Raw genomic sequence first — 21,968 nt, forward strand, 5'->3', positions numbered from 1 at the left:
TCCTTCGTCACTGGAGCAAGCAAGCCTCCCTGTTCACTTCAGCTGCCTGGCTGCCGGCCGCCATCTTGGTTGGCAGTTAATTTGCATATCACCCTGATTAGCCAATGGGAAGGGTAGTGAAGTTACAGTTAGTTACCATGTTTCTCTTTTATTAGATAGGATAAAGATGATAATATAAACACGGTCCACCGAAGGCTAGAAAACTTGTTCTCCAGGTAGTTTTCCTATTTGCGCACACTCATTACCCTGAAGAGTATCCCCAAAAGGAAGAACCAACGCAGCCATTCAATTCTCTTGTGGCAGCAAAGTAAGCTAGGAAATGATCGCAAGCCTAGCCCCATATTAGATTCACATGGAAAGACGTATACACCTATTCATTGCGTCAGAATCTCCGTGATTGGAACTTTAATGTCAGTTATATTTCCCGTTCAGTTCCACTGGTGATTCCACTCTTCAGCCAGAGTTGAGAACTAGAAATTAGGGCCTTCACTAACGGAGGGCCAACTCAGAGTACAGTGGAGTCTCATTACTCACAGCTGTTATGTTCTATGAAGTTGTAGGGAGCAGTGAATTAGAGAATACTGAACCATGGCTCCTGGAGAAATCCAGAAATAGGTTCCTACAAGCTTCTGGTCACAATATTTCTAAAATCAATTCATTCATAACCCTGCTTTCCTATGTGTGTTTCTGTTTAAAGACACCTTATTTCACATATGTTGATTCATTAACATTGAACTCATAGTTAGCAACACTGTAACATACCTGAATGAAGCTTAGGTGACATTCTCTCTGTGAGGTACATCACAGTGTTTCTGTGCTTAGAAACATTAGATAACTCTTCAGAACTATTCATTTTTAAACAGTAAAACCACCAACAAAAAGCATAAAACTGCAAAAAAAATTGGCAGCAAATATACCATGAAAAGGACATGTGTTTACAGTATTAGAGCTGAAATTAAAAGGCAGAGTATCGCCTTGTTCAACCTTAGCTGGGAACATGCAATTCAGATGACTCAAATTTTCACTGCTTTGCACATATCCACCAATGGCTGTGAAAGCACCAAAACTAGTGATTTGGGGGTTAGAAAACAAATTTTAGCGAGTAGGTTGATAGTTTCTTGGTCTAACCAGGAAGCTTTAGGAAACTCAATTGTGCTTTTTAGACTTATTCCTGAATCACTCATACTAGCTCAGTTTAGCTAAAGCTATAATATAAATGAATATACATATTCAACTATTTATGAAAAATGATGCTGCAGTTTGGAACATTTATCTGCAAAATCCATTGACCTAGGCATTGTCAGATATTTGCTTAGAACAAATGAAATCTATTATGTATCATAGAAAATAAAGATCTTCATGGCTGTAACACCGTGGACACTTCAGAATGTAAATCTCTAACTTATATTTGGAAAAAACTGACCACATTAGATCTTCATGACTGTAACACCGTGGACACTTCATATAAATCTCTAACTTATATTTGGAAAAAACTGACCACATATGAATTCAACTAAAAAGGTCGCCTAAAGTCTGTGAAAAGAGAAAGTAACAAGGAAATCTGACTCTGAGTGACTGAAAAAAAATTTTACTCATCTCATGCCTCACTGTTACCCAGATCCTGATAGTTCTCCAATCTATGGTTTAGCAAAGAGAAAGAGGAACAGAGAAGGAAGCCTTATATCACGGATACTGTCTTGCTGACAGTAAATAAATGAAATTTCTCATACTTTACCAACCATAAAGAGGGAAGTAAGAAAGATTATCAGGACATTCATATTCCATGCAGCATTAAACTCAATTGCATAGCCACTGTTAACTGCAAGTTATTGTGCCCTAGGTGACCAATTCTAACTACTTTGAGGAAACTTAATGTAACATAGTGATACTATAGAAGGTGATGGAGAGGCTAAATGGGCTAGGAGGCTTTGGGCCCGAATTCAACTCCAAAGAGAGCAGGTCAAGTTTTATTGGCTATATATTTTGGAGTTCCATATTTTTGGGAAGATATTTTAAAAATTCTGTGCTAGGAGATCAGAACATCATTCATGTTAATTTTTTTTTTAATCCTCACCTGAGGATATGCTTAGAGAGAGGAAAAGGGAGAGAAAGAAAAACTTGGGATCAAACCCACAACCCATGTATGTGGCTTGACAGAAATCAAACCAGCAACCTTCTGGTGCACAAAATAATGCTCAACCCACTGAGCCACTCCAGCCTGGCAAGAATTCTTACAAAACTACAACTGTTGTATCCGAGCCTTCTCAGACTATCTCACACTTATATAGGCCCAACCAGTAGCAATATGAGTTTTGGATGGTCAGCTGCCTTTACCCCATCAATTTTTCATAGAATCAAATAAATATTAGAGAAGCTGGGCAAGTTCTGGAACCAGTATACCATATTGTTGAGGGATGGAAAGGGACTTTATTTTATTTTTTAATATATTTTTATTGATTTGACAGGGGAAGAGAAAAGGGAGAGAGAGAGAGCTAGAAACATCAATGATAAGAGAGAATCATTGACCGGCTAACTCTTGCACGCCCCACACTGGGGATCGAGCCTGCAACCCGGGCATGTGCCCTTGACAGGAATCGAACCTGGGACCCTTCAGTCCACAGGCCGACACTCTATCCACTGAGCCAAACCAGCTAGGGCTGGAAAGGGACTTTAATTCTATTATGTGCTACTGTTATAAATGAAAGAATGCATGAGTAAAATCGGTAAAAGAATGAAAGGATGACAGACTGATTTATTGAGGCTCCAAATTATATCACATTGTATAAAATATATTAAATTGTATAATTTAAATTTATAATTAAAATGAAATAAATTTAAATGTTATAATACTTCAAAACACTGAAAATATTTTATAAAAATGCATCTCAATTACTCCTAAAGAACTAATTTTTTCCCCTCTGAATTTCTAATTAGGATGTATGTATATATCTGAGTTACATTTTCACATCTATGCATATTTGTGTTGAGAGTGCATAGATTTAACAGCTCCAGAGGAGCTTGCACAGTTCTTCCCCCTTAGGACTGGTACAAAATTTTAGAACTTTAGTGCAAATGGTCATTTCATCAATTCTTTCTCCCTCAAATGCAGTAAAAATATCAAGAGGGACATCTTTTCCCATGAGATAGATTTTTTTTTAATTATAGCAGAGTCTAAATTACTTTATTACTATAAATGATCTACTTTAAGATACTTCAAGATGAAGGATGATGATTTTTATAGTTTGATTAATGTAAGTAAGGCAGTAAGCATGGGCTGAGTGAAATCTGATTTTATACATTTCAGAAATATTTTGTTTTTCAGGAATAGACTGCCTGTGTATACGTACATATGAAGCATGTTGTTAATTAGGGATTAAAAATAATATTAACATTTAATATTAGTGGGACACCCCCGTGAATTATAGAGAACACCTGAGCTTCCTCACAAAATGATTCTGAAAGCTAGGCCCCCTTCTCTGGGACGGGTGGGCAAGCTCTGTCTATGGCTCATTACATTCCCTGAAACCTTAACGACACAATGGCTCCTCAGACACAAAGCCGCCCAGGGCAGTCTTAGACATTCCGCTGTATTCACTCTCTTCCCAGAAAGGAACTAAGTGAGAAAGCCTCCCCTTGCTTTCTTCCTTAGGCTCTTCTCTGCCGCAGCGGCCCGCTGGTGATGGTGTTGCCTCTGCCGCCACCTTGTGGAGTTTTACTGTTAAACCTTAACTATATCAAACGGGTTGGGTTGGTTTCAAGTAAGTAAAATTGTAATTATGTACAACTATAAATTTTTTGACAGGTAACAGAAAAAAGAGGCAATCTATATATCTCAATGGGAAGAAAAAAACCGTGGCTATCACTAGGTATAAACTTAAACTATTCTATTTTATAAAAGCAGAAAACATAAAGAGAACTAATTGATTTTCTAGTAGGGAATATCCCCATTGTGCAAAGGAAGACCCAAGATTCATAGAAGTTGTCTTATGTTGCCCAATATCACACAGTCAACAGATGAACTTCCTTGGAGTCAAGCATCAACCTCTAAAATATTTATTGCATAGTTTCTATGAGAGCATAGACAATGACGAAGAACCAATTGTTTTAAAATGTAGGTTTTATTATTCCAGTATGATGCGGACAATAGCTCAGGAGATGACTGCCAATGAAAAAACAGTTTGTTATTGTGTCCAAGACGAGGGACATACCAAATCATGGGGAAATAGAGTCAGTCAGGAGGCAGAAGAATCAAGAGGAAGCATGGGCCAGAGCCTTTATTTTAGTTTCCATGGGAATGGCAAGGTAAAGGGGGTTAAAATTGGCTAGTTTGCATAAGTTCAGCAGGCTCTGGGGCATACAGGCTCTCCACAGTTGCCTGGTGTCTGCTGCTGGGGAGAGTAGTGCAGAGGAATACTGCCTCTTGGAGTGTGAGACCCAAAATGAAGAGATAGAGTTCAGGGTGTGGGCTCTGGATTGGATAGTTTGCCTGTGCAAGAGCACACTCCCTGGTGATTCATTTGCTCTCTAAGAATTGGCAGGTCATGGGAGGGGACGTCTCTCTTTTTTTTTTTTAAGGCAGATTTCTTATTTACTTATTTATCTAAATTTGTATTGATTTGAGAGAGAGAGAGAGAGAGAGAGAGGGAAACATTGATTTGTTGTCCACTTACTTATGCATTAATTCATTGGTTGATTCTTGTATGTGCCCTAACCAGGGTTTGAACCCACAACCTTGGCTTATCAGAATGATGTTCTAACCAACTGAGCTACCAGGCCAAGGCGGGCAGCAACTTTCCAGTCAGCCAGGCCCCAGATGCCAGATCATCAAGAACACAGAAAAAAAGAAAATATAGTTAATACACCAGTTAACATACTTTTTTGAAATAGAGAACATATGTGAATGAATGAAATCAGTGGAGTTAATAAAGAGAAATTCTCCTAACCTGATATTGGTATTAATTTACTATCTGCATGATATGGTTAGCTGACGGTTTTCTACATGAATGTTTCCCAAATGTCAGTCAGGAGAAATATCAAAGGCGATCTAAAAACTATGACAGGTTTGTAAGCTTGAAGATACAGGTTTTGCTTACTTAATCCTTTCAAGGTTAAGATCATAATCATTTAATTTTCAACTTTATACTGAAAAGGCTATATTTTAGGCACATGGTTTTCTAATAGAAATCAGTTTTGTTTCCTTATAAACAGTTTTCACTTTATGTGCACATTTATTTACGTAAAATAATGTATAGAAAGACATTTTACACAGGAATTTAGATTTAAATACTTGATATTTATTACCCACATGCTCAGATATTTTCTATGCCCCTACTCATCCCTTTTTGGTACTTTTTCTTCATTTAATTATGTTTTCTGATATCACTAACTACCATTTCTGCAATTTATGAGCAAACCGTGTCCTAAAGATTCTGTTGCTAGGTTACATCCTCCTTTCTCCCACCTTCCCATCCCTTTTCCCTGGGCTGGTTGCCATAGTGCTTCTTGTAATGGGTGGCTCAAGTCTGTGTTGGAATCATGGTGGCTGAATAAAAATCTAGGTTCTCTCTCACTCTCTTTTGTTTACATAGCCTAGTTGCTCAATCAAGTATTGGAATTTAATTAAACAGAGAGTCACCATTCAGTATAATTATTCTATATTTACTTTGTACAATGGATGTGGATTTTTGCCATACAGAAAAATTACATAGGTTGACTCGCTAATTGAAGAGTTGTTAAATTTTGGCAGGATTGTGAGTGTACGTTGGGGAACTCCTTTTTTCCCCTTGTATTTGGTATTTTCCACTAGCCTCTGAAGATCCATGCTCCATTCTCCTCCACATCCTCCTGTTCCTTGGGAGGCTGACCTTAATGGATGTAATCCATAAACTCCCCTTTCCTCTGGCTTCTGAGATCAGACAATGGAAACACTGGCACGAGATCAGAGGCAGGAATGAGAGTGAGGTTATAGTATTCCTTTCCTAGGCTCCCTTCCATTTAGTTCATTTGCAACACAAAGAGAGTTCTCTCCAGATACTGACCTTGCTGAAACCTTGATCTCAGACTTTTAGTCTCCACAACTGTGAGAAATAAATTTCTGTAGCTTAAGCCACCCAATCGCCAGTATTTTGTTATGGTAGCAAGCTGGCTAAGACATTGTGTATAGTTTCTCAAGCTACATGGATTTAAAAATTGCCAGAACCATTTGCAAATATAATAAGTTACACTTTTAATGCACTAGGTCATAAAGCTACTTCTACTATTATTCATTACTTTTTATGAACAATGATATCAAAAAGGCAGTAATTTCTTTGGCCACTTTCACTTTCATTATCAGCATTAGCAATTAATTTTCATTTTAGGTCCACTTTGGAGCAATACCTTCCACTAAGTTCTCTACTGCTTCTCTACAGGTGCTGCATATGTATCAAGTGGAGAATAACAAGGTTCATCAAAATGCAGATGCCGGGTGGTTGGTAGGCACCCTTACTAGCTAAACTATTTACCCTAGCTAGCCTCTTAGATCAACAACCTACCTGACACTGTCACCAAGTCTCATAGACGTCTCAAATCTAATATGTCCCATATTGATTTTTGATTTGGCCATCCCAAACATTCCTCCATTCTTCACCATTGACAAAGATAAACAAAGACCTTAGTTAAAGTGAGAAGGATGATTTTAATCGGTAATATACTATTAGTAATAGGGAAATAATAATATTAATAAAAAGAGTCCAGTGTGTGAACTGAACTGAATTTTGATTTGTATAGAGGAAATCAGGTATTTTAAAGGGAGAAACAGGAATAGAGAAAGGCAAGTCGGGGCTCTCTACAGAGAGGGAAGTGAAAAAGTACAAAAAGCAGAAAGAGGGGCTGAGTCCTATGAAACCCATCTGGGTTTTCTAACTGGTGCTTATTGAAGTTAGGCTCTGACCCTCTCACAAAAACCAGGAGACAGGACCCTGTCTTCAGGTATTGGCTGGAGCAAACAGTAAAGTCTTTCAGAAGCCTTGAGTTTTGTCAGGTAGGCATTTTAAGGAAGCCAGGGTCATCCTGGGAATGCACCCTTGAGCTGTCAGAAACCATGTTAGTGTTTGTCCAAGCCCTTATAGGCGAGGATTAAGGCCTAATCAAGAAGAGAGCTCAGAAGAACCTGGCTAAAGTTTGGTCAAGGAGAGAATCTTTGTCACCATGTCATTAAAGGGCAGATCCAAAACAAACAGTAATCCCTGAGAGTCTATCTTAAAAATAGAAAATAATCTCACCATTTCTTGCCATGTTAACGGCAGCACCCTGGTAAGTCACCGTCATTTCTAAATTACCAACAGGTTGCTAAGAGATCCCCTTGCCTCTACACTAACCCCTTCAGTTTACTGTCAACAGAGTGATCCTTTGAAAATAAGTTATACCATATCTCACTAAGACTTCAACCTTTAAGTGTCTTCTTATCTCACCAGAGTACAAAATAAAGTATTTACAATGACCCATAAAAGCTCTACTGATCTGCTCCAACCTTCAGTCTACTGTCAACAGAGTTCAGTGATCCTTTAAAAATAAGTTATACCATATCTCACTAAGGCTCCAACCTTTAAGTGTCTTCTTATCGCACCAGAGTACAAAATAAAGTCTTTACAATGACCCATAAAAGCTCTACTGATCTGCTCCAATATTCCTGCACTGTAACCACTCTCATGACTTCCACTCTAGCTCAATCCACACCAGATGCACTGACCTCATTCCTGTTTCTTAAACAGGTCAGCAGCCTTCTGCCTTAGGACCACAACTCAAATTCTGCCTGGAATATTCTTCCTATAGGTCTAATAACTACATGTCTAACTCATTGATGTCTTTTAAGTCTTTGCTCAAACCAGACCTTCATAAAGAGATTACTTTTAGCATCCTATTTAGTACTGCAACTTACTCTGTCACCTCTCTAACCCTACCCATTTTTATTTTCCTCTTGTTCCATAGTTTTTATCATCTTCTAACATACTATATAATGTACTTATTATTGTCTGTTAGTCCTGTTAGAATATAAGCTCCAACAGGGCAAGAGCATCTCCCCAACACCACTGCTGGATTTTATTTTTTCTTCACTAAAGTAGTTTTACATTGTGGATGTTCAATTGATATTTGTTGAATAAATAAATTTATTGATCTAAGTAAACTTTCTTAGTGATATAAAATAAGCTCTATGAATGTTGTTTTTCATTAGCTGGGTATAGTTATATGTCTTGTTATAATATTTGGCATAGAACATAGAAATTATTTCTATGAGATAGGTAGGCTCTGCTCTGAAGCTGAAATTTGCTGAGGAGCAGTAAATTTTACTCTTGTCTCTCATGGCCCTGTTTCCCCACCTATAAAGAGAGGGAGAAAGAAAATACCCACATAGAGGGAAAAAGATAATGAGGTGGCAACAAATAGAAAAGGGGACCATAGTTACATCAGTGATTATATTGTACTGGTAAATGTACTGGATAACTGAATATCTAAACTTATAATAAGACCAAAGACCACCAAGAACTGGAAGAAATATCACAAGTAGATATAATCATGAAAACGTAGTGATCAGAAAGCATAGATGCTATGTAAGAGAAATAATTACATTGGCAAATCTTAGTAAAAAACATGCATTTTCTTATCTATTTCTCTACTTATTGACGTGCCATTTTCTACTCTTTAAACTTTTTCCTCTTATAATGTAAACTAGAAGCCCAGTGCACGAAATTCGTACACAGGTAGGGTGCCTAGGCCTGGCCGGAGATCAGGGCCGATCAGGTTCCCTGCCTCACTGTCTCCCTGACTCTTCCTCCCTTCGCTCCCTCAGTCCCTCACTGCCACAGCTGGTCCCCACCATGTTCCGTACCACCCCCTGGTGGTCAGAGCACATCATAGCAAGCAATCGAATTCCCAGTCTCCCAAACTCCAGAGGGAGAACAATTTGCATATTAGCCTTTTATTATATAGGACTAGAGGCCCAGTGCACAAAATTTGTGCACTGGTGTGTGTGTGTGTGTGTGTGTGTGTGTGTGTGTGTGTGTCCCCTCAGCCTGGCCTGCACCCTTCTGCAGTCCAGGGGCCCAGCCTGCACCCTTCTGCAGTCCAGGGCTTTCACAGTACAGAACCCTTCGCTCCATACCACCTGCCTGCAGTGGAGGTAGGAGAGGCTCCCGCCACTGCTGCTGCCCTTGCCAGCCATGGGCCCAGCTTCTGGCTGAGCGCCGCCCCCGCTGTGGGAGCTCACTGACCACCAGGGGGCAGCTCCTGAATTGAGCATCTGCCCTTTGGTGGTCAGTGTGCATCATAGCGACTGGTCGTTCTGCCAGTCATTCCACCATTTGGTCAATTTGCATATTAGGGTTTTATTATTTAGGATAATTTTTATTATATTTTGAAACAGTTTGGTGGGGTTAGTAAGGGAAGCAGAAATGCATTGTTTAATAGACCAAATTCTGCAGCCAAATTTCCTGGACTTTAATCTCAACTTTGCTATCAACTATGCAACTATGGGCAAGTGATTACAACTCTTGACCTTACTTTATGCATTTATACAGAGGAGATAGTAATAGTATATAACTGATGGAGTTATTTTGAGGAATAACACCTCACAACATACAGTTCCTGTTATATAGTATTCACTCTATAGTTATTTTCATATAATAGTGAAGTATTTTCTGAAAAGAAAAATGTACAATTTAAAATTGTTTGTATACACTACATTTTTATAAAATTATATTGTTCATACAATACTAACTGAATCATGGAGGCAAATTTTCACTACTAATATTTTTTAAAAACTCTTTGTACACTCATTTGAATTTTCAAATTCCTATGCTACAAAATTTTTAATTTGAAATACTGGGTTTAGAGAGAGAGAGAGATACTGCATACTGGAGTGTTAAAAATCCTTTCTGTATCTCATATGGTAGTGTACTGGAGGTAAAATAATTTCCCCTTTACTCTTTTGAGTTCTGGATTGAGATCAATCTCTGTAATAAAAAACAGATTAACAAGAGAAAAAGCTCAGAAGTTTATTGACATGTATCCTCATGTATACATTGGAGATACCAAGGGAAAAATGAATAACTCTCAGAGGTGAATTAGAACTTCATCTTAAATACCATCTTCAGCTAAAGAGAAAAGAAAAAGTGTGGAGAAGACTATAGGAAGGCTACTAGGAAAAGCAGAATAAATAAGTGCAAGATTTGTTATGTAGATTTAAGTCTCTACTTTCTCCATTTCTAATGTTGTCTTGCAGTATGAGGAGGGTCACATTTATAAACTTATGTCCTGCTTTTAAGCAAATAGAGAGCAGAAAGTTTTTCTTATTTTTTTTCAATTGTTTTCAGTAAAAAAAAAATCATTATATGAAAGTGGCATATTGGGGAGTGGCATATTCTGCTACCCTTTAATAGGAACTCTGGGTAGCTCTTTGTCTAAGAGATAAATTGCTAAGAACTATGAAGGATCTGTTATTTTATCCTATTTGCAAACTACTAAGTAGCCTGCTACAGTTTCATAGAAGTTGACAAAAGGCGTGAGATTCCTCTGTAGGAGACAAAGGACTTGACTGCTCACAGCACAATAGGGAGCATGCACTTCAGACTCTCTTAGATTCCTCTGGCTCCCAAATTCTAGGAGGCAAATTGGAGCTGCTAGGCAGGTGCTGCACAAGCATTGGGTGTGTATTAGAATGGACAAATGTCACGCTTGGGAAAGTCCTGCTAGCAAACTTACCCAAACTTCAACATGGAGGGAGAGATGATCTTTGCCATCTTGCAACCATCTCTCTGCCCTTGAAGGAACTACTACCTTGGAAACTATAACTTGTAAAAATGCAAGAGGACCATGGAGATTTGACTCCCACCATAACACAAATATAATGCATCTGTAAGGCTACTGTGCTGAAGAGAAGATGCACAAAAGTTCTGACCAGAGATTTAGACTGACATTGTAAATATAAAACCCTCGGTGCTTTCTAAGTCTTTGAATATACAGTTAACCAATTAGAGTAAAATGTTACAACAATTTGTTTTGCTTTGTCCTGCTTTATCACTTCATACTTTTATGAATCATGTGTTCTTTCCTCTTATCATATAAGTTTTACCACACCCCTCTACACTTATTTGTGCCAATAATTTAATCTTATTGGTTAAAGTATTTTTTTGTGTTAGAAGAACTAACACACACTTTCGTAAGGGTGGCAATCTTCCTTTCTCTCTGCCGCTTCCTAATAAAATTAGGTTTCACAAGGTTCAACGTGTTCCTCCTCTGTAGGGTAGCTGAGCAATAGTTACTCAGCTTTGCAAGGTTTATTTCCTCTGTGAATAATTAATACTCACCCCCCCCCAAAAAAAAGTATTTTTAAAATATTTTTTGTGGTTGTCTTATTCAGAAATAACTCAAAATTATGTCATCCTGGTCTTTTGCTTGTGTTTTTAAGCAAAAGCTACAGCTGTCCTTGTACTGTGTGTGTCTTGTCCTTTTAAAGCAGGGGCTAAAAAATTCATTTGAATTCCGGAGTAATGCAGAACTGTCAACTACTATTACTTAATAAACCAAGGAATTGAGCATTTAAGTTTTTGCCGGAGTGAAGGCATTTAATCATGTAAATCATGTAATATTTGAGACATTTATAACAATTCCTTGTTTACTAGAAAACGAAATGTAACTGGATTTCCTATGTTTTTATTTCCTAAATCTGGCAACTCTGGTTACTGTTTATCTACTAAACAAACTACAAATAACCTTTTGGTAAAATTTGACATCAAGTGGGTGTTAGCTCAGAAGCACTCGCCTTGGCGCAGGGGTAAAGGTTTCAAAATTTTTATTGTGACATCAACGCTATTCAAAAATAAATGTAACTCTACAAGGTTTCAGATTCATAGATGTGCATCTGGAAGTCCGGCTCAAAAACGGTGGTGAAAAGAAGTAATGACCGGTCTGGGGTTTCTAAAGAAACTTGGGGGACGACAGCCTTTCCAAAGAGGGTGGATGTAACCGCGCCAGCGTGCTCCGTGGTTCAGTGAGGAGAGCGCGACACCTGAGCGAGCCAATGGGAGCCGAGCAGGAAAGAGCTGGGCGCGTGAAGCCAATCAGAGACAAGAGGGGTGGGACTGAGACTCCGGAAAGGGGGCGTGCCCCCAAGGGCGGGACTCAGCCAATCGGAGCCGAGTGGGGCGGGGCTGGGTGCCGGCAGTGGGAGGTCTCGGGGAAGCAAAGGACGGAGTGCGCCTTTCAGCCGCACTTGCACTTGTACCTGCACCTACGCTTCTCACCGGCAGGGCGGACGCAGACTCGAAGGGTGACGGGGAACGGAGTGGCACTTGATCCGCTCGTCATGGCCTATCCGGGATACGGAGGAGGGGTGAGTGCTGTCCTCTGCGCGCGGCCACCGCTCTGCGGGGTGTGGCGCCCCTGCTGGCGGTGCCCAGGGACCGGGGCCACCTTCGGCCCCTGAATCTTCGCCGCCTCTTGCACTGCCTCTTGTGCCCGCAGTCCGAGTCCTGGTCCCCGAGGCGTGTCCTTGTGTAGCCAAGAGTGTGATGTGTTTTTAGAAACATCTTTCCTGGAACGGCGCGGGGAAAAGCACCCTTTTCTTGTTCCAGTCATCTGCTGTGCCCCGCCCCCAATGTGTCACTCAGTTTTGCTAGACGTCCTCTTTCTGAATTTTTTTGACCACTTATTTTCTATCCTTAAGAATAAATGAAGATACGCTAAATGTCTCCTAATCTTTACTGTTCTGCTAAGGGCAATCTGTTCTTCTAGACTTTTTTGGGAGGGGGAGGGTTACTCTTTTCTTACATAACTCTTTATTTTGCATCACCTTTGAGAGTTGGAAATTTTAAGTGCAGTATCCTGGTGGCTAGCTGGCTGGCTTTTCTTCTCAGAAAGTAGCACAATCTTCAGTGTTTATGTCAGTGATCTCCAAAGTGGGGGAGCACACTGTGTATTAAAATGTGCATGAGGGATAATCCATTGATTGGGCTGTGGGTAGACAATAATATAATTCTAATTTTAATTGTACTTGTTTTTAACCCAGAAAGAGAAATTGAGCTTTACTAATATTTAATATAGGTTTTAGCACTGTCAGATGGCAGTGTTGAAAAGTTGGCCTAAGTTCCTCCTGGCCCCTTCGACTTTAAGATGCCTAAGGAAGGTAACGCCTTCTTCAACAATTAGTCAAGGGAGCATTTGAAAATTTTCACACTGATGTAAAATACAGGGAGTAAACTGAGGGATGAAGTAGAGACATTGACTTCTCAACTTGTTTGTTCCTTTTAGCTTAATGCGATATATTACAGTTTATATGTACAGAGTTCTCTGGCGTTGCAGATTATATCATCTAGTTTAACTAAAATTTCTGGGAAGAAACTAGGAATCCAAAATAATATTAAGGATTCAAAAATGTGCAAAACAACGTAAAAATGACATTGCCAACAGCTTTTAAGTCCCAGCTGTTCTTCAGTCACGTTACCAGATAATAACTCTGACTATGTAACAGTCAGTGTTGACTCATTTGACACTACCAAGAAGACAACTTGAAATATGAATTTTTTAAACTATTTTTATGATTGGCCTTAATGACTAGGAGCTCCAGTTCTCCATGGGGGTCCTTCTACATGAGTCTTGGGCTTCCTTATGCTGGCTTTGTTCTAAGAGAGAAACAGAAAGTGCCTCTTGAAGTCTTTAGCCTGGAATGGACCTTCGTGCAACCTCTGCTGTATTCTATCAGTTACAGCTGAAACAGGCCCAGCTTAGATTCAAGGGGATGGAGAAAGTCCACCTTGCAAAGGGGAGATGGCAAATAATTTTCAATCATCTGTACTCTGACCACGACCAGCTCTCATGTTTTTGGATTTGGGGGCAGTGAACGCTGCATGTCAGGAAGGAAAGAGAGGTAGAAGGTTATTCATACGGTCAGATTCTTCATGTAATATAGCTTGCCTGACTTTAGTTTAAAAAAATGTGTTCAACTCCCAAGGAACAAATGGAGATGCTATAGTAAAGGGTTCATAGTCATCTTTTGGCATCACCTCAACATTAGCTTTTCACTAATATGCTTAGATTTAGTTTGACCTCATTTCTTATAAAACACTTTTAGTTTTTCTTCCTGATGTGAATCTTACAGTGGTGAGGGTCTCCAGTAAGCCCTAAATTCCTGGATATGCCCTAACACTTGTTTTCACTCCTTGTCCTTGGAGGTTATTTCTACATGCCCAAAGAGCAAAAGCTTTACGAGTTTTGCTAAGCTGTTCACCTCAGGGTTTAGACTTGTCCTCAGATATTGGCCTGGAAATTTCCTTCCATTGGTAAGATGATTTAAAAATAATATTTTTGCAACATTGGATTATTTTCATTACTAAGGTTGATTAAATTATCCTAGCCTGCCATTATTAGAAATAGGAAGATTTTTTTCTCCCTTGAGTCAATATTTATAATTTTAGAAGGGCCATTTCATCTACATTTTCCAAATATATTGGTAAAAAGGTATTCATAGCATTGTTAATATATATTTTAAAATTTAAATTCTATTTGTGGTTAAATACTCTCCTTTTCTTTTTTTAAAATATATTTTTATTGATTTCAGAGAGGGAGAGAGTGATAGAAACATCAATGATGAGAGACTCATTGATTGGCTGCCTCCTGCACGCCCCCTACTGGGGATTGAGCCCACAACCCGGGTATATGCTCTTGAGGGGAAATCGAACCTGGGACCCTTCAGTCCCCAAGCCTATACTCTATCCACTGAGCCAGCCCTAGTAGGGCCCTTTTACTATTTGTCAACCTGGTCTGTCCATCTCTTCTTTTCAAAGAAGCAACTTTTAAACAATCACATCTATTTATTTTTGCTAATATTGTCTTACTGTTTCCTTTCTTGTACTTCATTGCTTCAGAATCTATATATGTTTTGACCACCTCCTGAGGAAGTTTCCTGGAACTCTAATACTTCCTCCATACTTTTGCTCTTACCACATCCCTGCCCAGGGCTTTTCAGAGTACCTCAAAAAGTCTCTATCTTTTATCTTCTTTGCCCTTTATCTTAATCTTTTTTGCCTCTGGCAATCTCTACTGACCCTTAAAGAATGCAAGTGAAGTTACAAACTAGCAGTTGCAAAATAGTCATGGGAATGTGAAGTTCAGCATAGGGAATATAATCAATAATATTATAATAATTATATATGGTGTCTGCAGGTAGTAGACTTATCTGGGAGATCACTTAGTAAGTTATATAAATATCTAAGCACTACACTGTACACCTGAAACTAATATAATATTAAATGCCAACTGTAATTTTAAAAAAATTTCAAGACAGCACTATATGAAAAAAAGAATGTAAGTGAAAAATATTTTCATTCAAATACCATATGATTCTGGAATCTAATGAACAAAATGAACTAACAAGCAAAATAGAGACAGACTCACAGACAGACACCAGGCTGACGGCTGTGACGGAGGGAGCTAGGTGTGGAGGAGGGTGGAGGGATTGAGCAAAAAAGAAAGGGGAAAAAACTCTTGAACACTAAATAGAGACAGACTCACAGACAGACACCAGGCTGACTGGCTGTGGCGAGGGAGCTAGGTGTGGAGGAGGGTGGAGGAATTGAGCAAAAAAGAAAGGGGAAAAAACTCTTGAACACAGACCACAATGTGGTAATTCCCCGGGGTTAGAGGTGGGGGGATGGAGGAAGGTGGAGGAGGGTATGGGCGAATAAATGGATGGAAGCTTTTCTTGGGATGGTAAATACAAAGTACAGAGTACAGATGATGTGTTGTAGAATTGTGCACCTGAAACCTGTATAATTTTGTTAACCAGTGTCACCCCAATAAGTTCAATAAAAAGGAAAAAACACACCCAAAATGGAATAATGAACTATCTTTATACTTCCTTCACACTAAAAAAAAAAAACAACCAAAAAAAAAAACTGAGTAAAGTTATCTTTTTAAAGTTATTAATAATGTGTACCAAGTTCCAATTGAAAAGAAAAGAGGAACCACACATATAGCAGGAAACAAACAGTAGGTAGCCTCTGGGTCATACTGTCTATTTTTGAATCATGATCTACTTCTTACTAGTTTTCTGACCTTAACCAATTCAGGAAGCCTCCTGAAGTTTCAGGTCCTCAATTGCAAAAAGGACATAGTACTTTTATACCTCATAGGGTTGTTGGAAAATCAAATAACATAATGGATGGAAAGTACTTAGAACAGTAGTACCTGGGATATAAAAAGCTATCAAAAATATTAGCTCTGTATTATTATTGTTTGTATTCTTGTTGTTACTTTTAGTTTTGAAAAGGACCATGGTTAAATTATCAATTTATTGATCTGTTCATTGATTTCTTCCTTAAAAAAAATTTTTTTTGATGGAGCAGATATTTCAGTCCTACCCTGTTTCCCTTGATTTATTCACAATTTCATTGTATTTTACCATGCATTCTTCTAAGTATGTGTCTTGAGTTATACTACTTGTTAGTTTTTCTGTAGATGAATTTTCTTACACTTTTTATTTTTGTTTATTTTAGTGTTGATTATGGTAAACACTTTTTCAAATTATGTGTGTTCATCTATCAGATTGAGTTCTTAGTGGCTAGAGATTTTTTTTTTCTTTCACAGTTCTTTTAATTCTGGATAACATGTTAATGAATGGAATTAGGTCCAATTATGGAACATCTAGCATTTTGGAGCTAACAGCTTTTGTGATAGTGAATTTGGAAGCTTTCAGTAACTCTGTTTCTGCACTGCAATGGACTGCTCATAAATATTTCTTTTTAAACCAACGTTAGTGGGTAATAGGTAGCATTTTGTGATAATAACTTCCTCCCTTTTCACTCTTCTAGTTTGGAAATTTTATTGGTCAGATGCCAGGAATGCAGATGCAGATGGGACAGCCAGTGCCAGGAACAGGACCACAGGTGCTCCCTGGTGGATACCCCGGACACCCCGCTTACTTGAACAATTACTCCTCAGCCGAAGACCCCATGTGGACATACTTTACCGCTGTTGCTGGACAGGTGAGATGCTAAATACATTGCACAAATATCAGTTAAAAATGATTGCTGTTTAAAGACATGCCCACTTTTTTTATTTAGTGTATCATTTAAAATGTATATCAAATTTGTATTTTAAACCTTTCTAGACTAATTTTCTTCCTGAGATCAGAGATGAGGTAGTCATTTTATTTTAAAAAGTCTGTTAGCATGATCCCTGACACATAGTTCACTTAACCAAAAGTGGAACCAGGGTGGTATGTGGAGAGTGAGCCAGAGAGGATTTGGAAAAAGATATCTACAAGTACAGATTGGTGACATCACTAAGTTGCCATAGAGTCAAGTTCTATCTTGCTCTAGGCGTCTTGTAGAAAACAATAAACCCTTAGTTGTTTAAGCCCCTTTAATAGCATTTTTTATTGTTTGCAGCTAAATGCAATCTTGTTACATTATACCATTCTTATCTGCAAAGAACTTTTGAGTGGTATTACTGAGAATAAACATGTTATCTATAACTTACTATATAATAAATTCATTTTATAAAATTACTATTTAAAACAGGAACTGGACATATATATTTAGAGACTTTTATTTGACTTCTGATCTATTACAGTGTAACAGTTTTCAACAATGATTTTCTATGTTTGTGCTGTTTGATACTTGCCTCAATTTTTCCATAGTCTTGTGCTTTTGTGTAGTTAAACTCCATGAAGAGATGGCTCTTGCAATATTGTCCCCTACCAAGTTGACACTAGGAATATATTAGTCATTCAATACATGTGTTGAATGAGTACATAAACTATTTCATTTTTAATTTTTTAGTTCAAATATTTAGACAATTCTTTCATATGTTGAATTTTGCCTAGCTTTAGGATCAGGTGTAATATCAGACTTACATATTATGCTTCTACAACCCAATTCAAAATATCAGACTTACATATTATGCTTCTACAACCCAATTACTGAACTCACCACTATAGTTGTATTCTTTTTTAATAGGCCATATAATTTATGATGCTCTACAAGAAATGCCCAGTTAAAGCTTTCTGCAGTGTTCCTTTTTATAGGATGATGTTTTCTGAACAGTGATGATTTAATCATCAGTTGATTTGAGGAAATTCTGGTTCGTACCTTCATAAACACACAAACATACACACATGCACACACACACACATCCTGAATTTCAATAATAGCAACACCTTTAACTTTAGTGTGCACACTGCTTCCACTTCTGAAGTGGATGCAGAAGAACTTCAGAAATGTTTGACACAGTGGAACTTATTGGAATTAGTGGAACTTATTCTTGTGAGATCTTTTTTACTCCACAGGGCCACTGCACACATTCCTTATTACCTTTACTCTGCTGTATTTTCCCCTTATCACTTAATATCATCAAAGTAATTTCTTCTTTATTGTCTCTCTCCCACCACTAACATGTAAACTGTATGAAGGTGAGGAATTTGTTTTGAACAATGTTAGATAACTAGTCCTATTAATGATGCTTGTACATAGTAGGTTGCTTAATAAATATTTGTTAAATTAATTTTGTATTCTTTCTAAATGGAAGATATTTATTTGGTTACTTCTCTTCATTTTCTTAACATACTTGATTTAATGATTGCTCTATAAAATTAATTTCATCTTGTATGGGTTTGTTCTAAAATTGTTAATTTTTGTTGGTTGTCTTGTTGACCATTAGATTTTTCCATATACTTTCGACTTTTGGTTCATAAACTTATTTTGCTTGGAGTTCTTGTGTATTTCCTCCCTTCTTTTGGTCCCCCTTCCATGTTATCCCTTTCCTTCCCCATGTCGCCCTTCCTTGTGTAGTGGTTTTGTGATTGTTCCCACCTCGATTGTGTCCACAATTTAAAATATGGCTGATTTTTTTAAAAGACTATTTTCTAACTACAGAATTTAATTTTTTAAATGTATTTTTTTATTGAAATTTTTTGGGTGACATTGGCTAATACAATTATATAGATTTCAGGTATACAGTTCTATAATACATTTAAAATTATGTAAACAAGATTACAAAAACATGCATGACAGACAGACAACCACTTAGATGCTGTGTAGTACTAAACAGTACTACATGGTTGGTTCATTGAGAAGAAGTTTTCGTATAAGGAAATCTAAGCTAAAGATCAGAATATGAGTGTTTATAATAATTCTTAGCCATAGTTTTTCAAAGTTTTGTTGTTGTTGTTTCTTTGGTCCTACAAAGTACATTTTGAATTTGTCCCCTTGATCCTTTCTCAGAGCTATTGTTTGGCATTCGGACAATGTATTTGATGCCTCCAAGTAAATTATTCTCCTCTATATATTTTTTTAAATTAGAAAATAGGATGAGGTACTGAAACCTGAGACTCCTCAACCTGTTTCACTTCCATTGTGATTTCTTATTTGTATTAAAAACATATTTTCCATAAGTTCAAGCCAAGATGTTTGGGCAATAATCAGAAGATTACTAACAAAATGTGCGGAACTCTAAAATTTTGCTGGGGGTAATAGTTTTGGAGGGAAAATATATTTTCTTCTTCAATATTCATTAGAAATAATCTCCCCCCAAAATAGGCATGAAAGGAAAGTTTTGAGATTTTTCTTAAAAATTCCATTGTAGGTATTTTTCCAACTAATTTAAGTAGAGGTCCAGTGTTTCCCCCAAGATATTATTTTGAGCTATTATTGTGTAGAATGATTATGCCGTTTCCTAGAAGTAGAAAAATTAAATTATATTTGAGATGCTTCAAAAATTAATAGATTATAATTCGATTGTGAAAAATTATTTATAGTTCATGATGTTCTGTAATATGCCTTTGCTATAAAAGTCATCTATTATTTTGTAGTTGATAATAGAGTAATATTGTGAAGAATGCATATTTATTGATTGGTCTAGATCAGTGGTTCTCAACCTTCCTAATACAGTTCCTCATGTTGTGGTGACCCCCAATTTCATTGTTACAAATTGAACATAATTAAAGCATAGTGAGTAATCACAAAAACAATATGTAATTATATATGTGTTTTCTGATGGTCTTAGGTGACCCCTGTGAAAGGGTCATTCGACCCCCAAAGGGGTCGCGACCCACAGGTTGAGAACCGCTGGTCTAGATGGACAGTTAGCACTTTAATGTGCATTTGTACAACTGTACATTAAATCAAGTTATAATTATTTTAACAGGATGGTGAAGTGGATGCAGAAGAACTTCAGAAATGTTTGACACAGTCTGGAATTAGTGGAACTTATTCTCGTGAGATCCTCCCACCCCCCCCCCAATTGGAATAAGAAATTCATATCCTAACATTTTGCACCCATACTTATACTACTTTACAATTTTTTTTATCACAGATATACATGCACGTAGTTTAAAGAGTCAAATAATTCTTCAAAGTTTGTTATGAAAATAACTGTTCATTGTTCATTGCTCTCTCCCCAGTGTTAACCACTCACAGAGGAAATATCTTTCAACTTTCTCAGCTGATTGTTTTGAAATTTGCCTCCAGATCTCAAAACAGCATGCTTTTTAAATCACTATTGCTTTTCAGTTTTAATGATTATCAGTGGAGGTCTACTATGGAGCATGAGGATTTAACTCTCAACCTTAAACTCACCCTTGTCCCTGCCCTCCACACAGGAGCCCTACCCATCCTCCCATCCATTCAGCACAGCGATATAATAATTTACGTTAGGTCGACAATCAGTATTTGCCTTTTTGTTACTATCTAAGTGCTCTTCTTATGTCTTGCGGTAGGTATGATTAATATTCCATTTTACATAACTTTCCTTTCCTGAAATTAATCATCATCTTGGAGCTTCCTATTGTGCTCTACTCTGTGCAGAGCTGTCACACTGGCATTTCATCACCATTGTTCGGGAGCTATCTTTCTCTCTCTGGAGTTGGATCTTCCCTTTATTTCATCTCTTGTCATCTTTTTTAATTCTATAAAGTATAACATTAGCTTCCTATTAAAAGAGTACATGGGAGGTAAATTTTTTTGAGGCTTCATCTGAAAATGCTTTCATTCTGTCCTCAGAATTAAATGAATGGCCAGGTGTAGAATGCTGTTACAAGTAATTTTCACTTAGAATCTTAAAGGTACCATTGTTTCTAGCTTCCACTGTTGCTCTGTCTTTCTGTGTCCTGCCTATATGTCATGTGTCTTTCCTCTCTCGAGGCCTGTGAAATGTTTGTTCCTAGTCTGGTGGTTCACAGTGATGTGCCTAGTTGTGTTGTGTAGGGAACTCAGTAAGTACCCCCAGTCTGGGACTCATTTGCTTTAGTTCTGGGACATTTTCTTCAGTGATGTTTTCTCTATTTTCTCTTTCTAGAATGCCTGCTATTTGGAATGGATCACTTATTTTCTCCTACTTCTTCTTTTCCTCTATTTTGGGAGGACATTTCCATATCTTTATTTTCTAAACCTTCTATTGAGTCTTGTTTACTGCCATGTTCTTAAAATCCAAGAGCATCTGTGTGTTTTTTTTCTTCATGAATGTGATATCTTCCACGATCTCTCTGAGACTTAAAGTTTCTTTCTTTCTAAATAACCTTTGTTTACAACAGATTGCTTCTTCCCTCCCCCCCCCCATCTGTTTGTCTTTTATATTAGACTAGAGGCCCGGTGCACAAAAATTTGTCCACTCGGGGGGCAGGGCGAGGGGGGTCCCCCAGCCCGGCCTGTGCCCTCTCGCAGTCTGGGACCCCTCGGCAGATAACGACCTGCTGGCTTAGGCCTGCTCCCGGGTGGCAGAGGGCAGGCCCAATCCCTAAGTGCAGCCCCTGGTCAGGCTCAGAGCAGGGCCGATTGGGGAGTTGGGGCGCCGCCCCGTCATGCACAGAGCAGGGCGGATCGGGAGGTTGCGATGCCACCCTCACTCACTCTCAGGGTAGGGCCAATTGGGGGGTTGGGGCACCACCCCCTGTCACACTCAAGGCAGGGTCGATGGGGAGGTTGCGGCGCCACCCCCTGTCA

General features: G+C 38.2%; 1 protein-coding gene across 1 annotated transcript in view; it reads left to right on the forward strand.

The window, feature by feature from the left end:
- Nucleotides 1-12,198: 12,198 nt before the first annotated feature.
- GCA (grancalcin, EF-hand calcium binding protein) overlaps nucleotides 12,199-21,968 on the forward strand; it is a 17,444-nt gene continuing 7,674 nt past the window's right edge. Inside the window, exons 1-3 of the mRNA XM_005859374.2 lie at nucleotides 12,199-12,367; nucleotides 16,842-17,015; nucleotides 20,176-20,245. Of these exons, the coding sequence (XP_005859436.1) occupies nucleotides 12,341-12,367; nucleotides 16,842-17,015; nucleotides 20,176-20,245 (271 nt within the window). The 5' untranslated portion in view covers nucleotides 12,199-12,340. The remainder of the gene's footprint in view (nucleotides 12,368-16,841; nucleotides 17,016-20,175; nucleotides 20,246-21,968) is intronic.

Source organism: Myotis brandtii, unplaced genomic scaffold, assembly GCF_000412655.1.
Source record: "Myotis brandtii unplaced genomic scaffold, ASM41265v1 scaffold125, whole genome shotgun sequence".
NCBI lineage: Eukaryota > Metazoa > Chordata > Mammalia > Chiroptera > Vespertilionidae > Myotis > Myotis brandtii.